This window comes from Xyrauchen texanus, chromosome 26 (genome assembly GCF_025860055.1).
Source record: "Xyrauchen texanus isolate HMW12.3.18 chromosome 26, RBS_HiC_50CHRs, whole genome shotgun sequence".
Taxonomy (NCBI): domain Eukaryota; kingdom Metazoa; phylum Chordata; class Actinopteri; order Cypriniformes; family Catostomidae; genus Xyrauchen; species Xyrauchen texanus.
The window spans coordinates 27,087,852-27,114,709 of record NC_068301.1 but is presented as its reverse complement, the minus strand read 5'-3'; the positions used below and the strand labels follow the sequence as shown (position 1 = coordinate 27,114,709).

General features: G+C 41.5%; 1 protein-coding gene across 1 annotated transcript; it reads left to right on the top strand.

The window, feature by feature from the left end:
• Positions 1-10,825: 10,825 nt before the first annotated feature.
• Positions 10,826-13,017, top strand: LOC127620271 (sclerostin domain-containing protein 1-like). Its single transcript, XM_052093448.1, has 2 exons — positions 10,826-11,095; positions 11,907-13,017. Exons 1-2 carry the CDS (start codon positions 10,897-10,899, stop codon positions 12,314-12,316), a joined length of 609 nt encoding a protein of 202 aa, XP_051949408.1. The 5' UTR covers positions 10,826-10,896; the 3' UTR covers positions 12,317-13,017.
• Positions 13,018-26,858: the final 13,841 nt, after the last annotated feature.

Sequence of the window (26,858 nt, the reverse complement as noted above, 5' to 3'; positions counted from 1 at the left end):
TGGTTATGGAGCTCTAACATTGTTTTAGTGAAGTTGCAAACCTTATAGCTTAAAAACATGCAAAGTATAAATCAAAGTTTAGAACGATGAAATCAAAAGGGAGTATGAAGAGACCATGAGAATTAGCAAATATTTGTTTTGAAATCGTATGTGTTACATTGACAGAGAGCACAAGGATGTATATGATTAATATAACATGTACAAAAATAACATGTTTAATATAAGTGAGTTGTTTTACATAGATAATTGTATTAAATATATATATTTTCAAAATACATTGTGTGAATGTTATTGTGGCAGGGCGGAGGGCGGGGCCGGGTCGTGATCCCACACACCCGGTCCCGTATTAGGCTAATCAAGCCTCCGAGAGGGATAAAGGTTGACTGCCACAGTTATCTATGCGTTAGAGGGGCGTGTGAAAGGATGTTGAATGTTTGGAGGGGTACGCCAGTGTAAAAAGTTTGCGAACCACTGGTCTATAGGTAATCCAGCTCCGAACAGGGAGGCACCGTGATCGGACTCAAGTACGCCTCTGGAGTTAATGCTCTGAATTTCTGATGACATTTGAGTCCAGAGATTATTGGACACTTGCAGAGGCTCTGGGTTGTGGTATTTGGGGGAATGTCTAGGGGCGTAGCTGTATGGAGGGTGAAAGTAGGAGGGTGGGCTGGTTGAGGCCAGTCGGAAGGAGTGGTGGTGGATACAGTGCTGAAGGCAGAGGCTTACTCATGCTTGGGGTGGCTTTCCGCCTGTGTTTAATTCCTGGTTGCGGTCATTATCTCTCCGCTTATCTGTCTTGGACACTGCCCACACTGAGACTGTGTTCATGGATGGGTCATGTCCTCACTGTGAGAGCATGACCATGGCAACGTTGCGTGGTCATCACGCCGATCTGCCGTCGCTTGTTCAGCTCTTGGACATAACTTGCATTTCTGCGGGCAGGGGTCCCCTTAGTGCAGGTGTCCAGGCATGTTGTGGTCATGACAGACACCTCAGCGTGTGGCTGGGGTGCCATGTGCAACGGGATTGCAGTCGCCGGCTCCTGGACAGGGCCATGACTGCATTGGCATATCAACTGCCTCGAGTTGCTGGCAGTGTCGCTCGCCCTGTGGAGGCTTCGGCTATTGATCCAAGGCAAGCGCGTGTTGTTCCGGATGGTCACTACATCGACACAATGTCTTGTTCCCTCCATCAGGTAATGGAGGTTACGAAAGTAACCAGGACATTTTTGGTTTTAAAATCTAGATTGTGTTGTGTCAACAGGGAATGTGCACGAGGCATCTCAGCTGCTCAGCAATTCAAATATGCAAGTTAACTGTTTGGATGTTCTAAGAACATGAAGATGACAAATTTATTGCTGTAATTTACAGGCCATTTAAGCACCAGTTATGGCTCACTGGGATTCACCAAGCTGGAACAAAACAAAAACAGACAATGTTTTCCTCCCTTATGGCTGGCTGGCCAAACATTACCCCTATTACGTAACATATAATAATGCTTCTAATTAACCCTAATTTAGTAAACATACTGTATGTTGCCATTCATTTTTAGGAAAACTATTTTCTCTAGAATATTTTTTTTGCATGTTTATTAGGTTCTTCTAGTTACAAATCAAAAAAGGATATGGAAAATGCACACAGCAGTCACACTTGGGTTTCAGGATGTTAAATAACAAAAGATGGAGATTAAGAATCTTGAAACGGCACTAAAGATCGACGCGGAACAAGCTGCAGTTTGATGGCAACATCACTCTATTGAACCTTAGATGCGTATCCGTAGTGTACAATTCAACAACAACAACAACGACAAAAAAAACTTTACATTTGTTAATTAAAGTGTTTGCGGTATAGTTCACCCATAAATTAAACAAAAGGAACACAAAAGGAGATATTTAGAAGAATGGGAACACTCGTGGTAACCATTCATTTTATGAAAAAGTGCATTTTGGAAATTCACCTTTATAACTCCTTTTGTGTTGCACACAAGAAAGATAGACATTCAGTTTTTGAACATCATACATTCACAACATTTTCCAGCTCATTTGAAATATTATCCACAAATATTCTCCGGAAATTATGAAGATGATAGAGACAGACCTTGTCAACTCTGTAGGACGGATGGGCCTTTGTGGGTGAGAGATCTATACACACACTCACATTTCCTTTTCTAATAAATAAATGAATACTTAAACTCTCATTTTCTCCTTCTCTTTGCAGGTCAGCATGACTGTGTGACAGTGATTAACAATTTCTTCTCTTGTGCGAGGATGGAAAACTACACCAGACCCCTGGTATCAGAAAGAGAGCCCAATTACCCCCTAAACTAGCAGCACCTTTACATAAAATGTACATAAATCATGACTACTAACCTTAACCCTGTCAAGGTAGGATGTTCCGAAGTGAACAGACAAGTGTGTTATAACTCTGATTACAGTGGAACAACTCAGCCTAACCCTAACAATGTTACTGGAATACAGTGGTCTATGGTTTTATAACTGACCTATAAGAATACCAAACCAGGTAACATGACTGGGGTAAGCATTGGTTTGCACTAACCAACACTCCTCCTGCTTTTATTCCATCTAAATATATCCTTGTTATACTGTATGTCAGAACAGAGCAGTATGTATTCCCTTTGAATACAGCCCTGGAACTCAAAGTGTTCTACAAATCTCTTAAACCAAAAGTGCAATCCAAAATCTTATACCACATTGAAAATCTGGGTTTATGCGTATAGTATCATTTAGAATTAAAAATTAGGTATTAAATGAGGAAAAAGTGTAAAATAGAAGCATTTTCATTAGAGGTCTTAGACTTTTTTACCCTACTGTTTATTCCTGATGAGCAATCTTTGTTCCATAATTTAGTCCATAGAAAGCTGATTAATTTACAAATTGTCTAATTTACACATAATTCTGATGAGTTAGGTGTCTGACTCCACACACAGCAGGGTTAAGTTAACAGAATCGTGCTACATGAGAACTTGTTTCCTCCATAAAACTAGCATTGTGAGTAAAGCTAGTATCTCTCTGCTGTTTTCACTTCCCATTTTGGGAGACCTTTTTCTGTCTTTTAGATGTAATGCTGGTGAAGGAGAACCCTTTACTCATGGATCTGTGTGTGAAACAACAGGACAAGAATGAAGTTCTGGCCATGATGCAAAAGTGTCTGGCATTCTTGCATAAACGTGATGACAAATTAGATGCCCTCTTGAAGAGTTGACATCATCATTAGGCTTTTTATGTGGTCCTGCAAATGCAGTCACAACAATATATATATATACATATATATACAGTATACTTTAAGGAACAGATGGTAATGGCTTCCCTCAGCAGAAGTTCATCTGAGATTGTATCTGTAAATTTCCTAATTGTGAGGCAACCCTGCGATTGCGAAACCTGAGATTGTTAGTATTCCTTTATAAGATACAAAACATGCGTTACTTTTTGAAAACCCCATTTCACTTGATGAGCACAGTTTGGAAACACAGTCAACAAAATATATTCATAAATATTAAATAAACATAGCAATCATACATCATTGAAAAAAAAATATTTGAAAAAAATACATGTATTTCAAATTAAGCACAACTTACAGAGGAAATGTGAAAAATTATGTAGAAAAATATTTTATGCTGTTTTGTAAAATAAAAACAAAGACAAAATAAAAACAATGGGAAGATGACTGGAAAGCCCCCTGTCATTGTAACGATCCCCGTGTTCTCTGTTTTCCGCTTCTGTCACTTTCTGCACTCCATAGGTTCACTTCTGTCACTTGTTTAGCTCCACTGTCTCTCTGTCGGCTTTCCCGCTCACTGTTCATTATTATCACCTGTCTTCGTTAATCTGTCATTGGTTTTGTTTGCTCATTGGTTCCTTTGCTCTCTGTCTGTGTATTTAAGCCCTGTCTGTTGGTTCTGTGGTTGTCGTTCGTTAATGTTAGTATAATGTTTCCGTGTATCAGTTCCGATGTCTGCTTAAACGCCCTCTGTCCGTGTTCCCTGTCAGTCTGTCTATTCGTTCATGGTTCCCCTGTTGTTCTCGCGCTCCTGCCTGTTTTTCCATCGTGGACTTTACTTGTTCTAGTGTTTGTTTATTTTGTCCTTTATCCCAATAAAGCCCGCGTTTGGATCCGCACTCTTGTCTGTCTTCCCTCATCATTACAGTCATCTTGTTCTCTCAATTTATGATTGCACTTTAATAATAAAAATGAATTAAAACCAGTATTTTTTCTGTGTTGTTCTTATAACTATTACTCTGCAAATTTTCACACAATATACACATTTACATTTACATACATTACATTTTGATTAAAAACTTAATTTTTATCATTTTGGGGACACATTGTTTGTCTTGTGCATCCACATCTGACTGACTTGTGTCTGATTGGAAAGGTTCTAAAAACTTTAAACGGTTGAAAAGCTGTTGACTGCAGTAGGTCTACCACACTGATGATAATCGATGATTATTTAATCATACATATAGTGCAAATGACATGTTAAACGTCCCACCCCGTCCCATGCACATGCACACGTGTGAGAGAGAGACTAAGAGAGAGGGAGGATCAGCTATGATTCCGATAAAAAATCACAATTAACAGAAAAGAATATTTAGAGGTAACATTTTATATATGCATTAATACAGCGTTAAAAATAACTGCATTACAGTATTTAATTAATTATATGATTTGGGGGCCTGGTTAGCTCAGCAAGTAAAGACGATGACTTCCACACCTGGAGTCATAATTTCGAACCCAGGGCGTGCTGAGTGACTCCAGTCAGGCTTCCTAAACAATCAATTGGCCTTGTTGTAGAGTCACATGGGGTAACCTCCTCATGGTCGTTATATTGTGGTTCTCGCTCTCGGTGGGGCACATGGTTAGTTGTGTGCGGATGCCACGGAGAATAGAGCGAGCCTCCACACACACACACACACATATATATATATATATATATATATATATATATATATATATATATAGAGCAACGTATATATTTACGTTGTAGGAGATCTCTCAATGAACTTGAGAGCGAGCCTCCACACACACACACACACACACATATATATATATATATATATATATATATATATATATATATATATATATACAATTATTTGTTTATAATATTGTTTTCTTTTTATAATTGATATGATATTATTTGACATACTGATTTTTGAAAAGGTTTCACATATGAGTTACTCTTGGCAAAATTAAAAGTAAATGTTGTTTCCAATTTCAGACCCTACAAATCATAAAAACATCAAATAAATATACTGATAATTACCCAACAAAGATATGAATGTTTCTTTTTGTTTATGAATGTTTTTGTTTATTACATGCACATTACATGATGATGCCAACCAGGGAAAATCCAAATGGTTCAGTGCAACATACTGTATGTTTCACACTCATTCTCATGTTTCTAGGAAAATGACCCAACTGCCTTCTGACCCAGGCATTGACGGGCCAGATGGTGCTTATGGACACAGAGGACTGTGCTACACATGGGGAGAGGGGTTCCGACAAGAAGTGCTCCTTCTGCAAAATAGCACCATGTGTTTCCTCTTTCATGGAGTTATCATGAGATATCATGAAGATTTATTTTATTTAAAAACAAGTTACAGATCATGTTCTAGCCAAATGTTTGCTATGAATTCTAAACATGTATTGAGTTGGTTTGAAGCAGATTCAGTGCTTTAACTGATTTCAAATATTGCTTTGTTTGTTTGAGCATCCCAGATTGCAACAGGGGCTCAACCAATGACATGAGTTTGGGGGCTGGACAGATGGGGGGAGTTTTCAGGAACACTGTTTAAAACAGAGGCTCCACTGGTTCACCCATAAGAGGCAGTACAGAGCCCTTGTGCAGCAGAAAGTTGCTCGACACAACAGCCCTCCCAAACTGAGTGAAATGCACCAATGTTAAATTTCAAGACATCAGTGGTTAGCAGATTCCCTAAGGAGTGATATTTTTATAATGGTGCTTTTGGTCCTGGCCAGTATTAGGTCTAATCTAATTACAAAGTAATTAATTTGGTTTTCGAATGACTTTTTAGTACAAAAAGTACTGTAGCGCATTACTGTACATTTCATAATCTTGCAATTAGATTGCAGTTACTGATATTCAAATAAGGTAATTACTTTTAATTACTTGGGTTACATATATACATATTTCTAAAATAGTATTATACTGTATATGTAGAATACATTTAAATCAGGAATTACATTAACATGTACAAGTCTTTGTATGACTGCTGAAGGGTGTGCACCAGTCAAACATATTGAGGGAAATATACATTATTTTGAATTAGTTTAATGGAAAAACAAGTTTTTCTATGAAAAGTGTTTTAGAAGGTAACGTAAAAGTAATTAGTAAAGTGATTATTTTTTGATGAAGTAATCAGTAATCTGATCACACTTTTAGTGTAGTTCACACCAAGAACTATAACTATAATGATAACTGTAACCATAAAGTTTGATAAAGACACAGAGGAATAATATAATTGGGATCACTTTCAGAATGATTCTTATTCCAGCTAATGAACTATAAAAACATTGACAGGCAATCAAAATCCATCCAACTTGAAAGAACTTGAGAGACAACGTGCACTCATCTTCAAATTAACACATTCCAGCACCGGATTGGCACTTAATACACACAAACTAAATGGAAACTCCTGCCCAAGAACCGGCAATATTTCCTCTGCATTCTTCTTTAGTATTAACAAAGGTGAGATAATGAAACGCTAATGCAAACTGGTAGCATAAAATTACCTTGTGTATGGAAATAGATTGTTTACAGTTTTACTATAATCTCCAATGTGATTCTTGTTATATAAAATATTCCTGCTCCGTTTCAACTATTTGTGCTTTTGTGTTTCCTCCCAACTGATGACAGTGATGCAGACGAGACCGCAAACTCAATGCTGGCTCTTTGTCTGGGCTTTTCAGAGTGTTCACCTCCATGCTATTCTTCTGATGATCACTATGATACGTCTCAAATCAAAATCAAATCAAATCACTTTATTGTCACACTACCATGTACACAAGTGCAACAGTAGGTGAAATTCTTGTGTGCAGGTCCGAGCAACATAGCAGTCATGACAGTGACGAGACATATACCAATTACAGTAAACAACATACTTACACAACACAATTTACGTATCAGATGTACACATACTTACACAACTCAATAATTATATACAATGTACAGTAAACAATACACACAATATAGAATACACAATATACAATACAATAAGTAAACATCTGAAGAGGTTCTGTGTGCTGGACAGGACTGAAGCATATAAAGATCTATTGATAGGTCAATGTCTATGAGCATCCTGTTCAGGCTCAGCATATGATTGGCACTCTGTGTTTTGTATGACACTATCAGCCATTGTTAAGGGTATAACAGTGTCAGACCTTAAGCTCATTCTCAGTGCCACACAGACGACAGGATACGCACTGTAGTGTGCAAGTAAGCACCTCATGATTGAAGGATATCCTTCCTGGATATTGCTCAGAGAGAAGGGCATTGAGAATATTTTCTATTATAGTGTAAAGTTACTTTTTTGTATTGAATAATACTTATGGCATAATTTATGATTTTTTATTTAAAAAATAGACTCTTGATTAGTCCATAATCTTTTGAAAGCTTAAGTCTTTGTAAACATCGAACATTTAAAGCAAGGGTCTTCAACTTTTTTTCAGGCCAAGGATGCGTTTGGTGGATTGGGAGACAGAGAAGGTACCCTCTGTTAGATAGTGTAGACAATTGAGTGTTGAATTTTAAGCCTGGCCTATAATAACAAGTATATAATATTATATTAATGTATTAATTTACTTTGTAATCATGCTTACATTCAAATAATCATTAATGTCTTATACACTCATTGAGCACTTTATTAGGAACACCTGTTAGGTTAATCACTGCTGCTAATCGTGTGGTGTGATTTAGTGCGTGGCATGATTGCTGGTGCCAGATGAGCTGGTTTGAGTATTTCTGTATTTCTCCTGGGATTTTCACACACAACAGTCTTTAGAGTTTACTAAGAATGGTGCCAAAAATAAAACAAAAAACATTCAGTGAGCAGCAGTTTTGCGGACAGAAACACCTTGTTGATGAGAGAGGTCAACGGAGAAATGCCAGACTGATTCGAGCTGACAGAAAGGCTACAGTAACTCGGATAAACGCTCTGTACAATTGCAGTGAGCAGAATAGCATCTCAGAATGTACAACACGTCAAACCTTGAGGTGGATGGGTTACAACAGCAGAAGGCCATGTCGTGCACTTTGGTTAGAGCTTTTGTACTGTAGAACTTGCTCGCAAGTCATAGGTGATGTCTGATTTGTGAGTGAATCCTTATTTAGAGTAGGATCTTTTCAGGTAATTGATCTGAATGATTCATTAGCGAATCAATCAAATAAAAATAAAATAAATAAATAAAAAAGATTTCCAGAAATCACAAACAACTGGAAAAATCATGGAAAAGTCTTTGAACATCAGTCAAAAAAGGCTGGGAACCCTGAATAAAGAGATTAAGTATTGCCACTAGAGGGCAACATCCCTCTTTTGAAGGTCATGTGTGAACTCAGATACATAGTCAGTAGACTGTGTAGTGTTTACTTCTTTGAATGTGTCAAATCATGCAAGGATTTTAACAGAATTTCAGTGTTCAGCATAACAGACAGTTCACGCCTCTTTCAGGTAAAACTTTTGATGGCACTATTAAGGTCAAATGTTCAAACAGGTGACAGATATTGTATGAAGGGAAAAGTTTAAACATGTTAAATGAATATGCATCATCATCATCATCATCATCATCATCACAATCATCATTAACATGATCACTAGATTTGTATATAAACATTTGCTCTGAAATATTTGTAGAATCTCCAATTTAAAATCATGCAGTGTGGTAACTGTACTGTGAGTTTTGTGAGAGCAGGGATCTCCTCTGTGGACTTTCCCACACTTGGTCCTGTTGCACACATCCTAAGGCACTCGCTCAGGATTCTATAGAGGCTTCTGTCTGTTCCTGAGTGCTTTGTTCCCTGTCTCCACATCCCCTCATCCCAGGGGACCATCAAACCCTGTAGGCCAAACTAGGATCTATTTAGCACACACTTGTCACATTGCATGTCAATATACCCATAACTCAGTGCTGTAACCTCTCTGTATCCCCCGAGATTCATTCCTCTCCTATCTCCATCTATGACCATGTCACAGTCATTACAGTTGCATAAAAGGACTATCTCAAATATCCGATATTCAGATGCAGAAATTAGCGAATTACTTTGATATTCCTCTTTCAAGCCCCGAGGTTGCATATTCAGTGATCCCCAATAAACCCCTCACCAACCCCCCTTCCTAATATGACTAACAGTGCTTTTTAGGTAACAAGAGATTTTTTTAACAGCTTTTAGAAACACTTTTTTTTTTAAAGCCTTTCACAGTAAGGCAAGTCCTGCACAATATTAAGGTGTTTTTTTTCCCCAAATCAAAGGAAAATGTACCTGTGGACAAGTGAAATGAATTAATCGTAAATGCCCGAGGAGAGAGTGAAACTGAACACTTTTTGGGGGAGCAACACATTTTCGGAGGAAGAAAGTGAGCATTGGGCTTTTGTGTTTCCTCCATGTCATTTGTGTTATGCACATTCATTTGGTGAGCTCATCGGAGGCACCTGTTTGGATAATTTTGGGGTAAAATAATCCAGGGCTATCCCGTTTCATGGGTTTTGTCATGCATGGCCGTACTTTACAGCACAGACTGAATGCATGAAGCTTAATGCATCAGGCTCACGTGTACATGAAATCTCATAATACAGCATTGAAAGTCGTTTACACCTATCTTTTGAAGAGTGTAACATCCTTATTGCAATGTCTATTTATTAAGTATTGCAGTATAGTGTTTGCTATGTTAAGCTTAAACTTATTCCATAAACAGAAACATGTTATCTTATTGAGTACACAAAAGGGGATGGCTCTAAGACCAAAATTATAATACTATGATTATATGTTAAAATATCCTTTGCATTTGTAAAAATTTCTTTTTACTATATAAAATGCTGATAAATTACTCTTTGGCCAAGTACTTGGGAAACCATCAGAGAAGTGTAATAAGTATACTGAGCTGTAATATATATATATATATATATATATATATATATATATATATATATATATATATATATATATATATATATATTCAATAACTAAATTCAAGATTAAAATAAACACACCAGCTAAATATGTTAATTCAACATAATTTGATTAAAAAATATATCCAGAATTTTTGCAGTAATAATAAAAAGGCAGTTTGAAGTGAATTGCTTCAAATAGGATTCATTCAAGTTTTGATTATTTTACATCTCAGTATACTAAAATATTTTTGTTAGATAACCAAAAATGATAAATTGGTATTTAAGTCTTTTTTTCTACGAGGATGATGGTGTGTAGTGTTTCTTCCATTTTGTGTGGTGGTAGCAGTACTAACCCAAATGTAATTAATAGATACCCTTATAATATATTCTTCAAAATGAATACAAATGATATAAAATGTTATATAAAAACAATAATTTTCATCATTGTCTATAAATTGAATTTTTTTCAGATGTACCTGCAGAAATTACATTATTTAATCGTGTCATATTTCATAAACGATTACCTCATATTAAGATTATTATTATAATTATTATTTTTTTTTTAATGCACATATATTGCAGAATAACGTGTGGGTGTGCCGAATCGCGAGGAGGACACACCCATATCCAACACGCTCATCATTCCACGCGCTGCTGCTCTTGAAGGTGTGGGAGGCTATATAATAATAGATGAGTAACAGGTAATATTTCAAATTATTTCCAAAGAGACGCCAAACCCAACTCTCCTGCAATGCCCCTGAACACATGCGAATACCAGCTGCTCTTTCTGCTCTGTTTTCTGCTGAAAAGCTGTCACGCTTTAAAAAACGATGGCACTGAAGTGGCTCGTGGGCATATGGTGTCATCAGCATCCCACGAGACTCCGAATAATGCCTCTTTAAATCGAGCGCGCAACGGGGGAAGACGCGCGGACACCCGAGACCCAAACGGTGCGTATTTAACTGACATGTTTACTGTTATGTTTATGAAAGAGCTTTTGTACTGTCCAATTACTAATAATCAAAATCAATGATAGCGTAGATGTTTTAAAAACACACGCAGTTGAATATTTTTGTGACTCCAGCCACATTATAAGACATGTTCATGTGTTATTCATGTGTTATTACATGTGTAAGTACTGAGTAATAGACTACTGAGAAATTACATCAAATATAATAAATACACTAAATTAATATAAAAGCTTACCAATAAACTAACAAATGTCCTTAATTGTGTAATTATTTTGTGAATTGCTCATCATCACTATAGAGCTGTTCAGCTTGTAGTACAAAAACCCAGATAAGAATTCACCATGGGTTTCCTCTAAATGCCAGAGGAGAGAGTCAGTTTTCCTCTGGGTTTTTATAAGGGGGGGGTTGAACATAGGTGTAAAATAAGTTCTGTGGTAAACATTACTTGACTATATGTGGACGTTTTGTTCTACAACAAAAATTACACACAGTCATACTGCAAACGCGAAGCCCCCGTACGTTTATAAAAAAAGTATATAATTCAATACGACTTAGAAATTATTGTAATGAAATTATTGAAATTAAAGTAATGTTTACCACGGTCCTTATTTTACTCTTAAGTTCAAAAACCCCATTATAAAAACCCCATTGGAAAATTACTTCTGGGTTCGCTCTATTGTCATTTTTTATAGTGATATGTAATAAATGCAATGTGAACTTGTTGTGTAAAGTGCTAACATAACTCCTTATCCATCTACAGTTTTTCTAAAGCATGACATTTCTTTTGCAGAACAGCACCAGGTTGGTTGCAGGGAACTGAGATCCACTAAATACATATCAGATGGCCAGTGCACCAGCCTGAATCCCGTGAAGGAGCTAGTGTGTGCTGGGGAATGTCTCCCCACCCACCTGCTGCCCAACTGGATCGGAGGAGATAATTACTGGAGCAGACGGAATGTGCAGGAGTGGCGCTGCATCACAGATCGCACACGCACCCAGCGCATTAAACTCCAGTGCCAGGACGGCAGCACGCGTACCTACAAGATCACTGCTGTCACATCCTGCAAATGTAAGAGATACACGCGCCAACATAACGACTCCTCTCATGCATCCGATAGTCCTTCGAAAGAGATTTCTCTCCAGGACCCCAAGAAGAAAAAGAGCAAAAATCAAAACGCAAAGCTTAATCCAAAAAATTAACAAATATGAGCTATACTGATTCAGACTTGACCAAAACAACCCAGCTCCTGGAAGGAAAGAGACTTTGAACCACAATGACACTGACTTGGATTGGGAAAAGATGTACAGCTGTTTTTTTCTGCATTTCAGATGTGGACTTTTGTGTGACTGTGCATGAATGTATGCAAATGTATGTGTGTTTGTGTATTTCTGAGTGTAAAATGGGTTGTGCTGTGCACTTTGTGAATCTAAAATGGTTTATGAATCATGACAAATAACCAAATTATAAAAAGCAATAATTATATGTGACAGAACAAAGTAACATTTCCATCTTATTAGCAATATTAGAGTTGAACCGATATAACGAAACTACAGCTACTGCAGCCCTAAAAGTATTTGGACATTTAAGGCAAACTTAAAAATATATTAGTGTGTTTGCATTAGATAGCAAAATATTAAACCAAGTGAAATGTATTGAAAAGAAAGATAGCACAAGCACAAGCAACAAGGTTTGTTGGGTTATAAATCATTTATTTTATGCCCAATGTTAATGTGATTAACTACACATGTTCAGTAGTTTCTCTGCTAGAGCACCTGTGAGAAGGGGAAATGACTGAAAACATCCACTCAAAATGACTTGGGGATCAGTTGGCTTAAAGTAATTGCAAAAATGGCTAAAATTATTTTAGTTCTGAGAAAATGTCTAGCATCGTACATCATAGTTAAGTGTCCAGATTCTTTTTTGGATCCACTGTTTGTGAATATTTGCATTTCATATTCACTAGTTTTCTTTTAAAGAATTACATCTATATATTTTTATATAATAGTTAGTTTATGAACATTTTAAGTTCATATGTATACAGTTGCAACTTTCATGTACAGAGTACAATAAATCAAGTTGTTTACATAAAAGTTGTTTACATAATGTATCATCATTTTGACACTGTTTATAAAGTGGAGACCACCAACAGTAACTGAAGGCAAGGTTGTAGATATACATGGACAGACTGTAACTGTATCAAATGAGGAATTAGTCCAAGAAGTGAATGTGTTCGTAACTCTACACGGTATTGTTGTGAAGGGCTGCCCTTACATGCAGGCACATCAGTGAATTTTTGGCTGCAACATGTTAAAGCAATGTTATTGTATCCCGTATCCTTCCATTATACCATTCTGAATGTCATGTTGTTTGCCTCAGGTTCCAAGTTATGAAACAGATTCCTCATGTTATGAATCCAGAGGAAAGTGACACTGAATAGGTTGCACTGCTAAATATTGGAGGATATTAAATATACAAAAAAGTAACAACTGCAACTTTCACTTGTTCTGTTGTAATGATTTGAGTCAATGTGCCAGGGTTGAGGGTGGGGCCGGGTCATGATTTCGCACAGCCGGCCCTTAATTAGGCTGATGAAGCCTGAGAAGGATAAAGGCGACCGAAGACGGCAGTGTGACAGAGAGGAGGTACGGGGGAAAAGCGAGATGGAGTTGAGAACTGGCTTTACAATATAAAGAATATTTGATAACCAAAAAGACAAATACACACACACACTGGTGTCGGACAGCTGCCCGTAACTGTCTCTCGCACTGCTGACACTGCTCGCACTGCCAACTTCGGTCATATTTATCCCTTTCAAGCTTCATCAGCCTAAGTAGGGGACGGGTGTATAGAATCACAACCCGGCCCCGCCCTCTGCCCTGCCAGAGTCAAGTCTGTCCAAGGTAAATTGTTTACAAGTCTTCAGTTGACTCTCAATGTCCATCTCTGTAATAATGTTTTGAGTTCAGTCTGATGAAAAGGGTGTAAACAATGCTGAGAAACTGATGTAGGTAAGATCATGAGTCAAAGGGAGGAAGCATTTAAAAGATGTCTTCTAGTGTCTGTGGTGTGTTGACAGATACTTTCAGAACTAGGAGCTTTAGTCACAGCAAGCTCAGTCTCTATAATTATCCCTGACAACAGATTCGCCTCCAGAGAGCTTGAGATACAGGACCACCTGCTGCTATTTATAAGCTCAATTACCAAATACACTCCCTAAAGAGAGGGTTGCTCTGTTCCACTAAAACTCTGCCTACTCCCACATACTATGGCATTTCAAACACAGGTTCCTGCTTGGAAATGTTTTATGTGTTTACTCAAGATTCCGAACTGGATGCATCATCAGCATAACCCAAACACTTTAAATGTGTGTAAGTGTGTATTTTTTTTAATGTTAAAATACCCTCTGAGACAACTACTGTATTTAACAACTGTTGCCATGTAGTTTGACTGTAAACACTGTTTCAACAACATAATCACATAGGAAATCGACATGTTGCCTCCAAATGTTCATGTACCCTGAAATACCCCCATGGACCTTATTCACAGTAGTGCCATCCAAAATGTTTGACGGGAATGACAATGGACTGTGAGGGATAGACTTTGCCCGTTCAATGGGTTGTATAGTTGTTTAAAGAGTTTTGGATTATTCCTCAAATAAAACATTGAAGAAAACATTTAACAAAAACTAAAGAAACATGTGTTCAATCGTGACAAGTCTCTGAAAGGTTTAGCATATGAATGTTGGTTTGACATATTGATAGGATTTTGGTCTTGGCAGACTAGATTTGCTAATACTGCTGCTGTGCAGAGGCTTACTACTGCTAGAAAATACACATGCATACTGAGTTAAGCATGTGTTACATGCTGCTGCACAATAAGACAAAACACAAGACATGTTCAATAATTACATTTTTAAAGTAAAACCAATAAAACAAAAATATACCCTCAGCAGGGGTTTGATGATATAATCGGATATCGTGATATTTTTTAAGGCGATTAGCGACTAAATCTTTTTTACATATCACCCAGCCCTAGTGGTTATGGGATATAGATTACTATATGCTAACAACTACTAAATATTAACAACTCCCCAACCAAGCTGATCAATCGCCAAGCCATATGTACTGCTGCTTCTCCAAAGAGAGCAATGTGCACCAAGTGTATGTTAGTTAGGTGTGCCTTGGCCATAGGCCAAATGTCATATGTTAATTAACTACATTTCTATCTGTGGCCCTAAATGGCCAATGACCTGACTCATAATGTGTACCTGAGCCAGGAAATACTGAAAAATTATTTAACTAGTGACTTAGACTTGCTATGTGTGGATTTATTTAATCTAATGACCAAAAATAGTGATGTGTGCCAGCCAGATTTGGCTAAGGCTTACCTTATTAAGACATGCCAAAAGCAGACTGTAAAGGGATCAATGGAAAGGAGGAGGCGAGAACCGGCATGATAATATAAATAATGGTTTAATAATAAACTAAAACAAAATACAAACACACACATGACGGACATGTTCGTAAACTATCTCTCTCTCAGCATGATCCTCTGCAGTCGACCTTTATCCCTCTCGGAGGCTTGATAAGCCTAATACGGGACCGGGTGTGTAGGATCACGACCCGGCCTGCCCTCCGCCCGGCCACACAGACCTTACCATTCAAGTTGATAGAGGAAAGCAATAGATAGTATTTTCAGAGAAAAAATCTCTCACAGCACGTTGCAGAGAAACCTGCTTATCTGCGAAACAAAGCAATTTAAATGTTAGACAAATAGAGAGACACAAGTTGATTGGCTACCCAATAACAAGTCAGAGGACCAATCAGCTTAAACCATGCAAGCCTATTGGCTTAACATGTCACAGGTGAGCTAGCCATTTGGCTAACAGATAGCAAGTCAATGAACCTATTAGCTTGCACCACATAGAGCTACATAAAGCCACATTTTGTATGTTTTAATCATGCTTTACTTGTCTGCCACAATAATGCAATATATTTTAATCTGAACATATTTATTATAAATATATATATATATAGTACATTTATAATTATTTGAATTATTATGTGTTATTTATATTAAATTATCTTAATTTGTGGGCCTTACTCAGCAGATACTGATATTTGCCCTTAATTATTTAAATACATTATATTAGTTAATCAGCATGCTATGTAATTAATTAAATTAAATGTTTAATCTTTGGTAAAAAAAGCTATTTATTATTGCAATTACATTGAGTGCCACTAGTGGTACAAAAATCACATACACAAAGCAATTTGTTTTTGTCAAGTAAAAAAATCCATTACAGACTCTTTGGAACTTTGAAAAACTGTTTATTTGTTTTTCCTCACAGGGTTTCAACACCCCCAATAGTTTATGTTGTTGTGCATCATTTCACAGCAATTGGAAGTTCTCCACAAACTCCCATAGTTTAAACCATACATTTAAACCATACAAGCCATACACTATAGAGTCAAGCTTAGGCCCAGCTAATTCCTGGAGCAAGCAATTTGTTACTCACTCTGTCAGCGAGGTACAATGTGCCAAAAATGCCTGCTGCTTTGTAATTCTGATGCCCCTATTGGTTGGACCATTACCATAAACATCTCAACATCTTCACAGTCACATGACGACTTCTAGAAGACACTGAACTTCTTTATGTCACATTCCACCACCTGCCTTATTCTAGATTTAAAAGTAATAAAATTTTGTTAGAACAAAACCTAAAAAATTTATATTTTCATGTTTTGAATCAGTTTAACACCTGTGAAATGTGCTTACGAGGGTATATTTGAATTATTCTTCTCAGATCTGCAAATGTGTGTTAGACGGGTGCATGTGGTAACAATTCTCACAGTAATGGTCCACAAATAATCATGATGCATTCTCTAGTTGGAACCTGGCAGAGGGCCAGACTAGGATCTCAGTGAGTACAATACTAATCTTTCTTTTAACAAGGCCAGTAAGCCCTAAACAAGAAATAAAAATTCAGTTCATCCTCTGAAGTCCATCATAATAGACTGAAGTGATGTTTGGCTAGCACCGGCTGCATTTAGTCATCATCATTCAGCGACACCTAGCAGTGGAGTCCAACACGAAGCAGGAATGGTGCTGGATCCAGCCGGTTCTGGTGACCTCAGGATAGGAGTCCCGAGGTTGAGACAGGGAAACAAATAAAATAATATAAGCATAGATGCCATTCAATTTATTGCAGAGTTATAAATCATGATCAACGTTTCTGTATTCTGGTTCTGGCAGACTAAACTAAAGCAGCCTAAATGTGGGTTGGAGGATAAATTAGGTGTATGCCTGGCTAAATAGATGAGTCTTTAGTCTAGACTTAAACTGAGGGAGTGTGTCTGCATCTCAAACAGTGTTAGGGAGTCTATTCCATAGTTTAGGAGCCAAATATGAAAAGGATCCTTTTGTGGATTTTTATATTCTAGGAACTATTAACAGGCCAGAATTTTGCAATAGTAATGAACATTATGGAATACAGCGTGGTAGAAGGTCACTTAAGTACTGTGAAGCTAGACCTTTCAAAGCTTTGTACATAGTTAACAGAATTTTAAAATGAATATGGAATTTAACAGGTAGCCAATGTAACGACGATAAAATGGGGCTAATATGGTCATATTCCTTGGTTCTCGTTAGCACTCTGGATGCTGCATTTTGAACCAATTGAAGTTTATTCATTGATCTTGCTGGACATCCTCCCAGTAATGCATTACAATAATCTAGTCTTGAGGTCATGAACGCATGAATTAGTTTTTCGGCATCAGCAACAAAGCATGTGCCTTAATTTAGCAATATTTCTTAGGTGGAAGAATGCTGTTCTTCAAACATTGGTAATTTGATTTTCAGAGGACAGATTGGTATCAAATATAACAATAATTAGTACCTCTGTTTTGTCAGAATTGAGTAAAAGGACATTTCTGGCCATCCAATATTTTATTTCATTGATACACTCTGCTAATTTCGAGAATTGTGAAAATATATTTTTGAAGAAATATAAAGTTGTGTATCGTCGGCATAGTAGTGGAAACTTATTCCACGATTCCTGATAATATCTCTCAGGGGAAGCATATACAAGGAGAAAAGCAGAGGCCCTAAAACTGATCCCTGTGGCACTCCATAGTTTACTTTTGTTTGGTTTGACAATTCCTCTATTACATAGACAAAGTGGTAGCGGTCTGTTAAATATGACCTAGACCATGCTAATGCAACTCCACAAATGCCAACATAATTCTCTAGCCTATTCAAGAGAATGTTGTGATCTATCGTGTCGAATGCAGCACTAAGATCTAAAAGCACTAGAAGAGAAATGCAGCCGCTATCAGATGATAAGAGCAAGCCATTTGTAACTCTGATAAGTGCAGTCTCTGTACTGTGATGAGGCCTAAATCCTGACTGAAATTCTTCATATATACTATTTCTCTGTAGAAATGAACATATTTGGGAGGATACTACCTTTTCTAGTATTTTTGACATAAACGGGAGATTTGAAATCGGTCTATAATTAGCCAGTTCTCCAGGATCAAGTTGTGGCTTCTTAATAAGCGGTTTGATAACTGCCATTTTTTAGCTTCTTGGGACATGTCCTAAGCATAGTGAGGAGTTAATAATATTAAGAAGAGGTTCTGAAATTACAGGAGATACCTCTTTTAAGAGCTTAGGATCTAACAAACATGTTGTGGCTTTTGATGTTTCGATAAGTTTTGTTAGCTCTTCATGACCTATTACAGTGAAGGATTGAAGTTGCACGTGAGGAAAATTATTAGACATTGTTTTCTGAGGTGCTATGACAGATGATTTCATAATTCCAATTTTATTTCTGATTATTTCAATTTTATCTGTAAAGAAATTCATGAAGTCATTACTCTTGTGCTATAACGTAATATCTGGTTCTGTTGAGTGTCACGAACCCCGCTCCTCTGCCCCATCCCCGCTTCGTCGCACACACACTCACTCCTCAAGCTCGCACGCTCGTTCCGCCCCCTCGAGCTCGCACGCTCGTTCCCAGGGGCGTAGCACCAAATTTTGGGCCCTGGGTACAAACCATCTTGCTGGGCCCCCGTACCAAATATGTATGTATAGAAAACTGACTTCTAAGGGGCCCCCCCTGCCTCGGGCCCTGGGTACTCGGTACCCTTTACCCCCCAGTCCGACGCCCCTGCTCGTTCCGCCCCTCTCGAGCTCACGCTCGTTTTGCTCCCTCGAGCTCTCACGCTCGTTTTGCTCCTACGAGCTCTCATGCTCGTAGCAGGTCTCCCTCCTCGGGCTCACATGCCCGCTCCCTATGGCCAGAACATTATGACCACCTGCACTCATCTCTATCACCCCTTTATTCGTTTCACCTGCACTCGTCTCATCACCTTTCATTGTTTACACCTGCACCTTCCCCTATAAATACCACAGCACATCCGTTTCACGGGGGTTGGTTATTGTATTTAGTTTCCCGTGTCTTTGCCCCCGCTAGTCTTGTCTAGTTTTGATCTCCTCTTGAACTCCTCTTGATTACCCCCTTAGCTTGCCAGCTCCTCGTTTCCCTAGTACCCCTGTCTACTCCCTTTGTTAGTATACACGCCTCTCTCTTTGATTCCCCGGCTTTTGACCCTACGCTTCCCTCGACAACTCTTCACTGGATTTGCCCGTTTGTACTTTTGCCTGCTTTTATTGTTGTAAATAAAAGCAGTTTTTGACTTACATTGTGACTGTCTCATCTTGTGTGTGTGTGTCCGGGTTACAGAATGCATCACGCGGAGAATTCGCGCAGCTCACTAGAGCGGATGTTTTCAGCGCACTCTGCCCCAGGATCTACCGGTGGGAGTCATGATCGCGCGCTCACAGCCCAGGGCCAGCAGGTATGTGCGATTTTTGATTTTTGTCACCCTGCTTCACCTGTGTCTGCCCCTGAGCCCGTTTATGCTTCCCATGCATATTTGAGCGCTGTGAACTCTCCACCCCCGGAGAGGTTTTTTGGCTCTTCGGACGCTGACCAAGGGGTTTTTATGTGAGGCAGCGGTTGTGTAACTCATAACCCTGCCCTCGACATTAAGGAGCCAGCGGCCCGACTCTTGGGGTTGCGTCAGGGGAGTCAACCCTTGGAGGTTTTTGTTATGGATTTTTGTGCCCTGGCGTACCAGGTGAATTTTGATGAGGTGGCTCTGAAAGACATTTTTCAATGTGGACTGCATGAGCCAACCTCATCATTCATGCCAGGTGGTCGCTGCTCTCTCAACCTGGCTCAGTTTATTGACCTCGCCCTACTGTACGCTGGTTCCTCGTTTACTGTGGGGGAGGCAGAAACTGAACCAGCGTTCCATACCACGGCCCCCGTCTTGAAGCCTACCACGGCCCCCGTCTTGAAGCCTACCACGGCCCCCGTCTTGAAGTCTTGAAGCCTACCACGGCCCCCGTCTTGAAGCCTACCATGGCCCCCGTCTTGAAGCCTACCACGGCCCCCGTCTTGAAGCCTACCACGGCCCCCGTCTTGAAGCCTACCACGGCCTCCATCTTGAAGCCTTACACGGCCCTAGTCCCGAAGCCTGACACGGCCCTAGCCCCGACGCCTTACACGGCCCTAGCCCCGAAGCCTGACACGGCCCCAGTCCCGAGGCCTGTCACGGCCCCAGTCCCGAAGCCTGTCTCGGCCCCAGTCCCGAAGCCTGACATGGCCCTAGCCCCGAAGACTGACACGGCCCCAGTCCCGAGGCCTGTCACGGCCCCAGTCCCGAAGCCTGGCACGGCCAGCGAGTCAACGCCCATGCCTGCCATGGCCAGAGAGTCAGCGCCCATGCCCGCCACGGCCAACGAGCCAGCGCCCATGCCCGCTACGGCCAGAGAGACAGCGCCCATGCCCGCCACGGCCAACGAGTCAGCGCCCATGCCCACCACGGCCAACGAGCCAGCGCCCATGCAGCCACGGCCAGAGAGCCAGCGCCCATGCCCGCCACGGCCAACGAGCCAGCGCCCATGCCCGCCATGGCCAACGAGCCAGCGCCCATGCCCCCCACGGCCAATGAGCCAGCGCCCGTGCCCGCCACGGCCAACGAGCCAGCGCCCATGCCCGCCCACGACCAGCGAGCCAGCGCCCATGCCCGCCACGGCCAACGAGCCAGCGCCCATGCCCGCCACGGTCGGCGAGCCAGCGCCTGTAGCCTCGACCGTCCCCATGTCCACGTCCCCTGTTGGCCGAGGACGCAAGAGAAGGAAGAGGGCCCCTTCTCCCCAGTCTCGTCTTGTGCTCAAGACCGCAGAGGTTCCCTCAGAGTCTTCCACAGCTCTACCGGATTCTGCTCCGCCCCCAGAGTCTTCCACGGCTCTGCCGGGTTCTGCTCCGCCCCCAGAGTCTTTCAAGGCTCTGCCGGGATCTGCTCCGCCCCCAGAGTCTTCCACGGCTCTGCCGGGTTCTGCTCCGCCCCCAGAGTCTTCCACGGCTCTGCCGGGTTCTGCTCCGCCCCAGAGTCTTCCACGGCTCTGCCGGGTTCTGCTCCGCCCTCAGAGTCTTCCACGGCTCTGCCAGCCTCTGCCCCGCTCTCAGAGTCTTCCACGGCTCTGCCAGCCTCTGCTCGCCCCTCAGAGCCCTCGCAGCCTCCGCCTCTCGAGTCTCCCAAGGCCCCTCCTCCCAAGCCTCCCAGGGCTCTTCCTTTCAAGCCTCCCAGGGCTCTTCCTCTCGAGCCTCCTAAGGCTCCTCCTCTCGAGCCTCCCAGAGCTCTACCTCCCAAGCCCCCCAGTGTTCTGCCTTTCAAGTCTCTCGAGCCTCCCAGAGCTCTACCCCTCGAGCCTCCCAAGGCTCCTCCTCCCAAGCCTCCCAGGGCTCCTCCTCTCGAGCCTCTCAGGGCTTCTCCTCTCGAGTCTTTCAGGGCTCCCCCTCCCAAGCCTCTCAGGGCTTCTCCTCTCGAGTCTTTCAGGGCTCCTCCTCCCCTCCCGAGCCTCTCAGGGCTCCAGTCCCTCCCGAGTCTTTCATGGCTCCACCCCTCAAGCCTCTCACGGCTTCACCTCTCTCGAGTCTCTCAGGGCTCCTCCCCCTCTCAAGCCTCTCAGGGCTTCCCCTCTCGAGTCTCTCAGGGCTCCTCCTCCCCTCAAGCCTCTCAGGGTTTCTCCTCTCGAGTCTTTCAGGGCTCCACCCCCTTCCAAGCCTCTCAGGGCTTCGTCTCTCGAGTCTTTCATGGCTCCCCCCCTCGAGCCTCTCGAGCCCTCCAGGGCCCCACCTCTAGAGCCTCTCGAGTCTTCCACGACCTTTTTCCCTGAGCCTCTCACGGCTCTACTCCCAGAGACTCCAGAGCTTCCTAGGGCTCCGCCTCCCGAGCCTCCTACGGCTCTGCCTCCCGAGCCTCCTACGGCTCCCCCTCCAGAGCCTCCCACGGCTCCACCTCCCGAGCCCCTCACGGCTCTGCTCCCAAAGACTCCAGAGCTTTCTATGGCTCTGCCTCTCGGGCCTCCTACGGCTCTATCCCCCGAGACTACAGAGCCTGCCAGGTCGTCGCCTCTGGGACCTCCCACGGCGCCACCTCCATTGGCTCCACCTCCTGAGCCTTCCAGGCCTTCCCCCCTAAAGCCTCCTTCGGCTCCACCTCCAGAGCCTTCCAGGCCTCCACCTCTAGAGCCTCCCACGGCGCCACCATCATTGGCTCCACCTCCAGAGCCTTTCAGGCCTTCGCCCCTAAAGTCTCCTTCGGCTCCACCTCCAGAGCCTTCCAGAACCCCACCTCCAGAGCCGCCTACAGTGCCGCCTCTGACGGCACCACCTTTCACGGCTCTTCCCTGGCCCCCTGACCCTGTCCGGTGGCCCCCTGACACTCTCCCTGTCCTGTGGCCTCTTCCCTGGCCTCCTGACCCTGTTCCTGTCCGGTGGTCACCTTCCAGACCCCCGGACCAGTCCCTGTCCTCCAGTCGCCTTCCAGACCCCCTGACCCAGCCTCTGCCCTATGGCTGCCCCCTAGATCTCCTGACCACCCGCCTGTCCGCTATGTTCCCCCTGACCTTGCCTTGAAACTGCCCATTGACCCCATGGACTGTCTCATTTCCCTCTGTGCCCCTTGGACTGCCCTCAATTTTGTTTGTGTGTTTTGTGGGTTGTCTGTTCAGGGTTTTTTTGTTTATTGGGATCGTCCAGCACCACTTCCTCGCAACCGAGCGCAGCCATCAGGAGCCGTCCGTTTTAGAGAGGGGAGTACTGTCACGAACCCCGCTCCTCTGCCCCATCCCCGCTTCGTCACACACACACTCACTCCTCAAGCTCGCACGCTCGTTCCGCCCCCTCGAGCTTGCACGCTCGTTCCGCCCCCCTCGAGCTCACGCTCGTTTTGCTCCCTCGAGCTGTCACACTCGTTTTGCTCCTACGAGCTCTCATGCTCGTAGCAGGTCTCCCTCCTCAGGCTCACATGCCCGCTCCCTATGGCCAGAACATTATGACCACCTGCACTCGCCTCTGTCACCCCTTTATTCGTTTCACCTGCACTCGTCTCATCACCTTTCATTGTTTACACCTGCACCTTCCCCTATAAATACCACAGCACATCCGTTTCACGGGGGTTGGTTATTGTATTTAGTTTCCCATGTCTTTGCCCCCGCTAGTCTCGTCTAGTTTTGATCTCCTCTTGAACTCCTCTTGATTACCCCCTTAGCTTGCCAGCTCCTCGTTTCCCTAGTACCCCTGTCTACTCCCTTTGTTAGTATACCCGCCTCTCTCTTTGATTCTCCGGCTTTTGACCCTACGCTTCCCTCGACAACTCTTCACTGGATTTGCCCGTTTGTGCTTTTGCCTGCTTTTATTGTTGTCAATAAAAGCAGTTTTTGACTTACATTGTGACTGTCTCATCTTGTGTGTGTGTGTCCGGGTTACATTGAGGCTTTATTCCTAACCAATCTAGTCACAGTACTGAATAAACATCTAGGATTGTTGTGGTTATTTCCTATGAGTTTACTAAAATATGCTGACCTGTAGCTACAGACACTATCCTTCCATGCACCACAAAATACTTCAATTTTTGTATTTTTCCACATGCGCTCCATTTTCCGAGCTGCTCTCTTGAGAGCATGAGTGTGATCATTGTACCATGGTGCAGGGCTTATATCTTTAATTTTCTTTAATCGAAGTGGGGCGACAATATCAAGAGTGCTAGAGAAGACTGAATTTATATTTTTTGTTATTTCATCAAGTTCTTCTGGGCTTTGGGGTTTATTGAGTGTATGAGATAGATCTGGAAGATTATTAGTGAAGCTATCTTTAGTGGTAGAAAGAATAGTTCTACCTGAATGATAGTGTGGTGTAGATTGAGTAACATTAGCTGATTGCAGCATACAAGAGACGAGGTAATGATCCGAGATGTCATCTCTCTGCTACAGAATTTCTATATTATCAACATCAACTCCATATGACAGAATTAAATCTACCGTATGATTATGGTGATGAGTTTGTCCTGTTACATTTTGTCTGACTCCAAGAGAGTTGAGAATCTCGATGAATGCTAATCCCAATGTATCATTTTCATTATCTATGTGAATGTTGAAGTCACCAACAATTAAAGCTCTATCTACAGTGACTACAAGATCTGAAAAAAAATTGCAAATTCACCAAGGAAATCAGAATAAGGCCCGGGTGATCTATACATTGTAGTGAGGACAAAAGAAAACAGAGATTTTTTATTTATATCTGACGGTGTCACATTAAGCATTATTAGTTCAAAAGACTTACATTTATATCCTGTACTCTGAGTAACACCAAAAAACGTCACTTTAAATTGTAGCAACACCTCCTCCTCGACCATTCAGATGAGGCTCATGTTTATAACAATAACCTGGGGGAGTAGAATTAGAATTAGAATTAGTTCATTTAAACTAATATATTCTTCTGGTTTTAGCCAAGTTTCAGTCAAACAGAGTGCATACGATCTATGATCTGTAATCATTTCATTAACAATTAGTGCTTTAGTAGAAAGAGATCTAATGTTTAGTAGCCCTATTTTTATATGATGTGTATTTTTAATTTGTTTGTTTTGTTCAAGTTTGACCTTAATACAATTTTTTCTAAATGATTTAGTGAGGGTATTGTGTTTGGTAGTTCGGGGAACAGACACAGTCTCTATGAGATATCTAGGAGATACAGTCTCTATGTGTTGTAGTTTATGTGACCTGTGTGACGTCTCAAGGCAGCTAGCAGACGTTCGGATTAACCAGTTTGTCTGCTTCCTGACCTGGGCCCCAGTTAGTCAGATACTATAATTATTAAGACTGTGAGCCAAATTACTGGAGAGGAGAGTGGCACCTTCCCTGGAAGGATGGAGTCCGTCTCTATTTAGCAGGTCAGGTCTACCCCAAAAAATCTTCCAAATGTCTATAAATCCTATTTTATTCTTCAAACACCACTCAGACGTCCAGCCATTCAGTGACACTAATATACTATTAACCTCGTCACCACGACGAGCAGGGAGGGGACCAGAGCATATTATAGTGCCTGACATCAATTTTGCAAATTCGCACACCTCTTTAACATTATCTTTAGTGATGCCGACTGGCGAAGCCAGAAATCGTTAGTGCCGACATACATTTTATTTGATGTCAGACGCTCTGGCCCCAAAAATGTCCTGAAATGCCCACGAAACGTCACCCAAATGCCCTGCTTCAGGGGCTCTACAGCCGGAACCAAAGTGTGTATGTTGCTCTCTGTACTACTCACATCCAAAAAACTATCTACCGTCTTCTCTTTCTCATTGACCTCCACTAGCGTTCGGAACAATGAACGTTTGAGAATAAGAATAAGCAATGCTAAGCAACCTAAGCAGGCTACAAACAAACACTCATGCAGCGTGCCATCAGCAACAGGATGTCCAGTGACGTCAATCATAATATATTATAAACTTCACATAGTTATGAACCGCAAATAATGTGTCTTCTAAAGGTCCTTAAACATGACTTATCAGTGCTGCCCAAAGTATGTACATCAATGGTGTCAGGTATAGCATTTCTACAGTACTGTGTTGCAATGACAAGTCCAACTTTGCACCTATGTTTGTGATTTTCACATGAGCTCATGTCTTTTGGGCTGTTTTCAAACTTGGTTTGATTTCTTCGTCCGAAAATGAATTCAAATCCATCCCCCTTCCCTCTGCCCCGCTGGTCTCTTTTCACATTGTACTTTTGGGTCTGAACTGCAAAAAATGGCACGAGTATGACTATGAGTACTAGCAGCAGCTATTTAATATTGCAGCTGGTTAACAACTGAGGATGAGAAGATGCCAGCTTCACCATTTTAATCATGTTTTTGTCCCTTTGTATTTACCACTAAAACTTTACACATTTGCCTTTGTCTGCTGGGGATGTACTGCAAGAGATGTGAAGAATGTAAGTTGCTCTCTGAAGGCAATTTATTCAAAGAAGTGTGACCAAGAGTATGCAAAGATGCAAAATATACAGTATATGTCGTCAATAGCAGTTGACTTTCTTATTTGAGATGGATTGCTTCCAAATATTTAAAAATGTTTAAAATCAAATGCCCCATAATTTCCTTTTGTTTCTTTTTAGTAATGGTGTCTCAGTTCTTGAGCTAATTTAAATTCACCATGAGCATCTCAAGACAGCAAAGCTTCATGAATCCATGTTCCACAAGTGCTTTTATTCTTTCTTTGATTTACCATAGTCATTGAAGGGACTTTCTTCCTTTCTTACTGTAGGTTCATCCCAAACTGCAAACTTCTGCACTATTATACTGTTTTGAAGTATAAGTAGTGTGAGTAGTATGTT